At 39.6% G+C, this 9,352-nt stretch overlaps 1 protein-coding gene across 5 annotated transcripts in view; it reads left to right on the top strand.

Annotated features, from left to right (window-relative positions):
* Positions 1–2,044: 2,044 nt before the first annotated feature.
* The window catches only part of npas3 (neuronal PAS domain protein 3), a 324,250-nt gene continuing 316,942 nt past the window's right edge, over positions 2,045–9,352 (top strand). For 3 of the 5 annotated variants that reach the window (XM_065253793.1, XM_065253789.1, XM_065253784.1), the window contains exon 1: positions 2,045–3,122. In XM_065253793.1, coding sequence (XP_065109865.1) covers positions 2,974–3,122 — 149 coding nt within the window. In that variant the 5' untranslated portion in view covers positions 2,045–2,973. Of the gene's footprint in view, positions 3,123–5,024; positions 5,166–9,352 lie in introns of those variants that run through there. The other 2 variants (XM_065253797.1, XM_065253800.1) reach the window with 2 other exon arrangements.

The following is a 9,352-nucleotide window of genomic DNA, read 5'->3' as shown; positions in this document are numbered from 1 at the left end:
TATTTCGTTTCTCCATCTTTTCTTGCGTCTTGTCTTGTGTACAGTGCTTAATTTTCCATCTCACAAACATGAAATTGAGCAGGAGACACTCAAAGCTCAGTCAACATTATTTTGTTTGCAGTGAGTTCGCTCTTATGTACACATACTGTAAGTAAATAAAACTCTTCCTGCAGTTCTCTCAGTCGCTGGGGCGGTAGCTTTTCAAAACGTACACCTTTACACTTAAAGAGTGCATATTAGTACCTGATGGGTACCAAATGTATATAGTCCTAAATGGGTACATATTAGGACTTTTTTAAAGGGGACCTAATGAAAATCTGACTTTTTCCATGTTTAAGTGCTATAATTAGGTCCCCAGTGCTTCTATCAACCTATAGAAAATTTAAAAAGAACAACCCAGTAATTTAGTTTTGGTAAACCATTCTCTGCAAGCATGTGAAAAAATAAGTCATTGAAATGTGGGTCCCCTTGTGATGTCAGATGGGGATAATACCGCCCCTTAATCCCAACCATCCAACCACACCACTGCCATTTAGTTAACTTCACGTATGTACTCTGGGGACACCAAAGACTTTTACATCTTAAAAAAGTCTTGTGAAATGTCCCCTTTAAAGGGTACTGCCTCAGTGACAGCTTGAGACCATTTTGTGACAATTTTTTGTAACTAACTGTAATGTTTGCTGATCTTAGACGTTTGACTTTGTCTAAATCTTTCATACATATACAGTAACTGTGTATAGAAACTACAGGAGGAATATTCATATTTATATTGAAACAGACTACAAGAAACTCTGAAAGCTGCTAAATAAGACCTTTTTATTCGCATTCACACTTGCAACAATAGATTAAGAGTGGCTCTTAATGTATTTAATTAAAAATAAGGCATTAAATGAAGGTATTTAATTAAACTTAGGTGTCAAACTTAGGTAGACCATGTCCATAGTTAATGTGATGAACTACATCTGTTTGCTGACATGCACGTGTGGATTTGACTTCATACATTTTATAAAAATTAAAAGGTTCTTCAGATGTTAAAGGTTCTTTTTGCACAAAATGGTTCTTATATGGCATTGACACACAATTATTTGATGCAATGCAATTTAAGAAAGTAAAAGTGTAAAATTAGAAATTAGGTGCCCAAATTATTTTTAAAGGAAACATATCATGAAAATTCGACTTTTTACATGTTTAAGTGCTTTAATTGGGTCCCTATTGCTTCTATCCAACTAGAAAATGTGAAAAAGATCAACCCAGTAACTTAGTTTTGATAAGCAATTCTCTGTAAGCATGTGAAAAAATAGCTCAAAGAAATTTGGCTTCCCTTGTGATGTCAGAAAAGGATAATACCACCCCTTAATCTGCACTATGCAACCTCAGCACTGCCATTTAGTGCAGAGATCAGTTCATTTGCATTTTAAAGGACACACCCCAAAACAGCTAATTTTATGTTCACACCTATAAAGTGGCAATTTTAATATGCTATAATAAATGATCTATATGGTATTTTGATCTAAACTTCACATATGTACTCTATGGACACCAAAGATTTATTTGACATCTTAAAAAGGTCTTGTGAAATCTCCCCTTTAAGGCACTGTGAAGCATTTCTGTAGAAATTACAGTATACCTGCCAGCTGTTTACCAGTAACTTACCGTAAATATAAATGTATGTTGTTTACTGGCAACAGTTTGTTCAAAGTTAAATGAACATTGAACATTAACAAGTTTTATCTTTACAGAATAAAAATAAAATAACAGCCTCATGCAAAGCATTCTGGGATGTTCTTTTAAAATTAATATTCATTGAACATTTTATCAGTGCGTATTTATGTATCAATAAACGTTCTTGAATCTCATCTGATGTTGATAACCTAACTTGCTTGAATCTTGGAGGATAAAATCTGTTCGGTTCATAAAGGGTTAAGAGCTGCGGTATCTGCTGCGCGCTCCCGTGCTAGCGTCCGATTGGCTGCTCAGCGGCGGCGCGCGCCGTTAATCAGCCGCACGAGCGGCCGAGTTCATCTTCTCACACGCGCTATAGGGATGGCATTGCCACACACAGCAGGGCAACACAACACAGCAGGAGAATGCACACAGCAAACATCCCATCAGCTGTGCACCTTTACATTCATCCTGACAGCATCACTCACAGCTTCTGACCTCTGCAGCATCAACACCTATACAAGAAGAAGCTTATAGCTGAAACTGAGAGCAGTAGCACATCAGCATCACAACAGTAGGAGGCGAGCAGATCACATCATGCACTGGACTTTCCTCGCGTACTTAGATCTGTTTCCTAAACCACACTCGGAATCGACAGCTGTTTCTCATCTCAATCAATAGTTGTTGCTTTTTACTGATGCATAAATTCCTTTACACTAAAGTACTGCAATTTTTAATTTCTATTCTAACTATGTAAAGTTTCTAACTGTACAGTGCATATAAAGTTCAAATGAAATAACTGGATCATGATTTAGGATTGTATGAGAAGTTAGTTTCTCACTTTTTCGGGTAAGTTTACCAAACTGCCATCGTAATCTCGACCCTGATTCATTCTAATACAGAATATTCGACAAATTTCGGAAAGCCTACGCGGTAATTAATACAATAAAAGCATTAATATATATTGAAGACCAATATGAAATAAGTTTTTGCGGGAGTTAGATAAGCAACGTAAGATAAGCTCCGAGCAATCTGGAAAATCATTGGTCCAACAGAAACTTTTACGCGTAAAAGCGCACGGGACGCGCAAGGAGGCTGCGAGTATCACCATCAGTGCCATCGTCACAAATCATCTAAAATCGCCAGCTCTCTCCTTAGTTACCAGAAAACAAGACGCAGAATGGCTCATGAGCTTGTTTCTATCACTCATGGGATTGTGCTGCTGTGATTTGTCGGACCGGAGGGAAGGCTCTTGTCGCAGAAATCCACACACACATTCTGCTGGTGCAGCATCGCGGTGCGCGCTCGGGGATGATCAGGATCTTCCCGGATTTCAGTGTTCAGGTGACGGCGGCGGCAGGTGCGGGAGCCGGTGGAGGGATGCCGGCTGCGTCCAGAGTCCCGGGAGCTACAAACGGGAACCCGCAAAACGTCCAAGGGTTGACCCCTTACCAACAAAGGTATGTTGACTGAAACGTGTTGTAGTTGTTTATTCGCGTACTAATGGAGACATTCGTAAAATTCATTTCTTATTTGGAGAAAGCATGCATTTATGAAACATATTGGACATCTCTGGAGGTTGCAGGTATACCAGCTCTTATAACATCATTATTTCATTGAGTTTCATGGAAAACTGGGAAGTTTAACTTACTGTAGCTGTCAAATTCCGGAACACATCCAACACACGCACACGTGTAAAGAGAAATTATATCATATATAATGCGTTTAATGTATTGCAATCAAATGTGTCATTTATGTAGTCTACTGTATGATCTTTTCGACCATAATATTAAATAATCAAGGCGATTGTGATTATTACCAACATTTCATTTTCGTAAACTGCGCGTATTTTAATCTACTGTACTGTATATAAAAGCTCAATTCGGCATTCAGAACAATCTGAATCAGAGCGATTCACTTAGAAAGATGTTAAGTAGCGCACTTCAACTCAAAGGACAATAATGGTTAAAAATAATTAAGAGGCTAATAGTTTTAAATAGATTAGTAAATATTAACCTTGTTTTAAAACAACAACAACATTGAGTTATAGTTTATAGTTAAGTTATAGTAGGCTATAACTTCAACCGTCTCTACCCCAAAAACACCAATATACAGCACACCTGGTGTGTTTAGGATTTGACAAACCAATAAACAGACTACATCTTATTTCAAAATCGATATTGATTTAGTACATATAGGCTTTATTATAAATATATATTTGTTTTCCACACATATATAACAACAACATTACTTTTTTAATGAATGTAAACGTTAAGTCTGATTGTTAATATACCAACAGATCAAATTGATAATTTGCACACATTGTTATTTATGATGTCAGAATAAATTGACCAAGTCTATTTACAACATAAAAGAATGAACAGGACATTAAATGGCGCATTTGTCAGATCGTGACCTTGACAGGTCACAGGTTCCAATGCACAGTTAGAAACAGGCCTTTGTTAGTCAAGACAGATTTTGATATAGTACCAACAGCTAAACACAAAATATATTTACTGTAATGTGTATATTAATGACGAGGATCACTTTAATCTCTCATACTTTTGATGATGATATATCCATGTTTACGCATTACAGCCTAACATTTCTCCATATTCCACTGAAACTGTTTAATCGGATGTATTTTTTTACTGACGTGATGCTTTGACAAAATTAAGTAAGTCATTTATTTTGACATCAAGTTAAGACATTCCCCAAGTGGGCTATAAAGCACATAATAGTCCATTTAAAAATTCGGTTAAGAGTTCAACTTGCGTCTGGAGATGCAATTGGACGTCTACGTTTATTTTGACACCTGTCAGTCATTCAACATGTGTAAAGAAAATCACTTCACAAACGTCTGTTAATGCCACACTTACAAAACAAATGATCAAAGCGTGACAAAAACATACAGACGAATAAGTTGGTGCACTTTAATTCACGAAAGTGCAAATCTTTGCATGCACGCATTAGAAACAACCTGTATATTCCCAATAAACTCAAACTATTTCCAACTACAACTGAGTGGCGTTGTTGCGCCGGCAGGAGAGAGAGGGAGAGAGAAGCAGGAAAAAAGCTGGAAAATGCGGACAAACATTGCGAGAAAAATGGGCTTCGGAGCGCGCTGTGATCGAGGGGCACATCTGGCCGTAAATGCCTCACTGCTCCACTGATTTCTGAACCCCGATCCAGCGAGAAACCCCCGCGTTGCGCGCGAACAGCAGCCGGATCGCACGAGCCTCCCCGGGTCTCCACTCACTTTTCCTGGCATGCCTTCGGATCTCAGCGTCGGCGCGTCTTCGCTCCAGTCTACAGGCGCGTGAAAGCACAGAGACACGAGCTCGCGAGCCAGTGAAACCGATGGCGTTGTTTAAATCCGCCCGGTTTCGCCGTCAACCGCGCGTCGCCTGATATCTGAAGGGAAAAAGTAAGAAATCAAATAATTGCAGGAAGATGGCGCCCACCAAGCCCAGCATTCAGCAAGACCCTTCGAGACGAGAACGGTAAACGCTCGGTTTGTTATGTTTCTGTGGACGCCGGTGTGCGTTTTTTGGACAGAGATGTGCAAAGTTTACCCTTTGCGCGGGAACGGGTTCGAGGGGTCGGGTAACAGGTACAGACGCTGTGAGAGAAGGCGTGCGTGTGTACTTGTGTTTGTGTTGTGTATGTGTGTGTGCGTGTGTGTTTGCAGAGGACATGACCGTGGACTGAAGGCGTTGTGCAGCTCTGTTGACGGGTTTCGCGGGAAATGTGTGAATTTTTGAACGCGCTGTCGTTGCAACATTGTATCTGTTGTTTGTATCCGTTGCGCTTTCCGTCTCGCGGCTCTAGGCCAGGTTGGAGTAAAACACACAGTTTATGGCTGTGAAATGTACTACAGCAGACAGCGCTGTGATGAAGTTTAAATGGACGCGTGTGTGTTGTGTCAGATCACAACCTTTAGATGATTCCAGTAACGCGTGCACTAAATTCATCTGCAGTACTGCCATGATCAGTTATTTATTCACCTGTAGCACGAGATTGTTTACAGGTACATGTGGGCAGGTTTATTGTCTCTTAAGCTTAGGTGTCTGGTTGTGCATACATTTCATTAGCTGTTATTAAATTACTTTAATATTGGTTTCTTCTTAGTGTACTATATGCACTACTCAGATGCATGCAGTTTTATTACTCTCAGTTATTGAAAGCATTTTATTTGCATATGTTGTTTTTTTCTTCTGCAAGGTTATGTGTGAACCACCAGAAATACCTACTGCTCAGATTTTCTTGGGTGAAGCATTAAATTAGGCAGCACTGATTTACACTTCACCGTGTAAAGCATTCAGCTTGTTGAACTAATGTTAAATTGTACGCAATAATTCACCTGCAGTGTGTGTACAAAATATCAGCCGTGGAGCCTGTGACATTTTACAATGTAAACACGGCCCGCTTCATATACTGTAAGTGTGCAACGCTGGGAAACCGTGTGCATGACTGGACTGTGAATGGCTGTCATTAGCAAGCTTGACACAATCTCTCACCGAGCATTATTATTTTATAAATCACTCAAATTGTGCAGATTACAATAATGCACCCACCTCTAAACAGGCCACAACGTTCGAATTATATTCAACCTCCTGCCAGTCATAACAGCAGGAGATGTTTATGCTAAGTCAGTCTGCAGTAATCTTTCTGGCGGGAGCGTATTCGTGTGCCATTCCGAGCATATCGCCCAGATAGGAATCTTGAAGATGGAATTAATTTTGAAGGGGGGAAACTTCATAGCCGGCGCACGAGTGCCTCCCTTTATCACCTGTTTCCGACCAGCATCCTGAAGGGCTAAATTGCACCGCGATTCAGTATTTGGCTCCACTTGAGAGTCAAACCGAATAATACCAGAACCGAAATTCTCGGGGAAAAGGTGGAGGGTTTATTTTTTAATGCCGTGCTGTTTACCAGTGCCTGTGCCTGCTGTGGTAAGTGTTGGGATCTGAGGATTGTGCACTTCCAAGGAGTTGGACGAGCATTGAAGAGGGAGAGATTGGTTGGCATGAATTTAGACACAACGCTAAACACAAAGTTGGCTTTGTGTTGTGAAAAGCAATGTGTTCCCCCCTCGCTGAGAGCAAACAAAGGTGCTAAATTGTTCTATTTGCTGGTGCAGTACTGGCGTAGCTCTGTACGTCAGAGCTGTAGGATTGTGAGATACGTGTTGTTTTTTTACCATTAAGTGTGGTCTGTCTGGTTTCTTTTGCACATACTGTATCATAACTGGCATATCAACAGGTACGATAACAAACTTGTATATGGATACAGTAGGTTGATGCATGCCGTTTCTTCTTTTTCTTCAATAGTATACTAGGGAAAGTGTATTTAACTAACCACACATCATTCTTTTTTCCACCTGTTCACTACCATTTGAAACAATCGTGACGTGTGACAAATACATTTTTAACATAGCCGTAATTAATATTGAGCTGCAAGTATAATAATTTTAAAATAATTAGCAACAATAATTAAGGTTGATGCATCGCATGTCAAACCCTGCGGCTTTTCCAAAAACTACCCATTTGTATCTTTTCTCTCTTTGCAAAATTGCTCTGGCTGTTAATGAAATCACATTTCGGCGTGAAGCCATCCATTAGAATAATCTTTTGATGTGTGATTATTACAAATGATAGTTTCAACCTTTTCCAAGATTATGTCTGGCTAAACCGAACGGCTCAAGAGTGTCAGTGCACAATGTGTCTGATTTTTATTTCATGTGATGTGACATGCAGACTGTGTTTACGGTTGATATACTCGGATAGCTGGAAAGGCAATGCTATACCATCACACAAAAGATGCAGAAATTCCACCCATTGATTCGCCAGCGTCGAACGTGGAGGCAAATAAGCAATTCTGATGTGTATTTATCACAATTAAGAGGGATTTCCAGCCCCCATCTGTGGCTGCGGCTCGGCGTGTTGTGCAGTGATTACTGCGGCTCTCGCCATCCGCCACTCGTCTCTGTTATTGTGAAGGTCAGAGCGGAGAGAGACATGAAGATGCATCCCGCAAAGGTAATCGTGCTGCCGGACCGCATTAGTGCACGGCTCACCGTGTGATACAAACACATCTGAGCGTGTGGCCGCTACCTTTATGGAGGTATCAGTATATGTTTGGTAGGTCATGTTGATAGAAATAATGAATAAGTGATGGAAAGGTGGGTTTATAAATTCTATAAGAGCTTTAGGACCTACATTACATTAAACATAAAGCCCAAGCCTGAATGGAAATGATCTTAAATTCTTATTTCCCACTGTTATGTTATATTCATCTCTGAAGCCAATAATGCAAAACACATTATCCCTTTGCATGTGAATTTTTACTTTTGCTCATGGACTTTTGGAAGATGAGAGCATGTCACGCAATACTTTAGTTTCGCGGCAGAAAGAAAAGGCCAGAGCTGAACGTGCTTAGCTACGTTTCTTGCTTGTGAACGTCACAGGTTTTGTTATGGTTTGCGGCTGTGTTGAGATGCGGTTTGATGTCCGCAGTGGTTTTAAGACCTTCATTTAGTATTTGGCTCTGAAGACAGATGTTCTGCCTGCTTGACTCCCATCTGCTTCTTTGGTTCGGCTGTGTTACGATCATCGAATGCTAGCAGCAAGCATTGCCCTTTACTCCCACCACCATCCCCGGTGTTGTAACAGCACTTCTGAAGCCCTAACAAACTCTCCAGGACTTTCTGTGTACGTGTACGCGTCCAATGCATAATGGTGAACTGATTAACGTGAAGGACGTATAGATAAGAGTGAGTACAGAGATGTGTGTTTGGCATTTTTAAATCGCATTGTTTTGAAAATATTGCCGCTTACCTTTTATATGTATAAATGCATTCTAGTGCAAATGCCTATAGGCCACCATTAGATTAGTTGGTTTTGCAATGGTTTAGTGAGCATGTAAGATTATTTCTGGACAGACAAGGACAACCTTTATTTTTAAGAGTGTACTAAACACAGTGTATGGTGTAATTAGTTAGTAAGTAATTATTTTATTACCTTTTCTTTTAAAAAGTAAAGTATGGGATTACTTTTATTTTACCAGAAATTTAATTACAGTTATGTAATTGAACTAAAGATTGTGTTTGGAGTGTAGAACAATTATATATAATACAATAATGGATTTATCATCAAAATTTTAAGTCTAAAGTTAAAATGCATGTTTTTTATGTATTCTTCTTACTTTAAATACGTTGGTGAGTTAAAGGCAGGGTGTGTGATTTTTAAAAAAACACTTTGGAAAAGGGAGTCGGGCCGACTACCAAAACACACTTGTAGCCAATCAGCAGTAAGGGGTGTGTCTACTAACCGACATCATTGCCTGGGTTGCGTATGTGTGGGGCGGGTCTATCAAAAGAAGGTCCAGATTCTATTGGGGTAGGGGCGTGTTTGTTAAGGTGATTTCAAATGTCAACATTGGCTTTCAGAGATCATCCACCCCGCCTTTAATAAGAATAATGTGGTTTCCAATTCTCACTGGTTGTTTAGCATTAATATTATTAAGATATTTATTATTACTGAAAAAGCACATAATAATGCCTGATTCTGCAAAACCTTATTCTACATCAATCTTACTCAATTCCAACCAATACTTAAACTTAACAAGTACTTTACTAAGTACTAATAAGCAGTACTTACTTATTGCAGAGGCCGATATATCGGCCGAT

Source organism: Paramisgurnus dabryanus, chromosome 17 (genome assembly GCF_030506205.2).
Source record: "Paramisgurnus dabryanus chromosome 17, PD_genome_1.1, whole genome shotgun sequence".
NCBI classification, from domain to species: domain Eukaryota; kingdom Metazoa; phylum Chordata; class Actinopteri; order Cypriniformes; family Cobitidae; genus Paramisgurnus; species Paramisgurnus dabryanus.
Note: the sequence above shows the minus strand (reverse complement) of the source record. Positions and strands in the feature narration are given on the sequence as shown.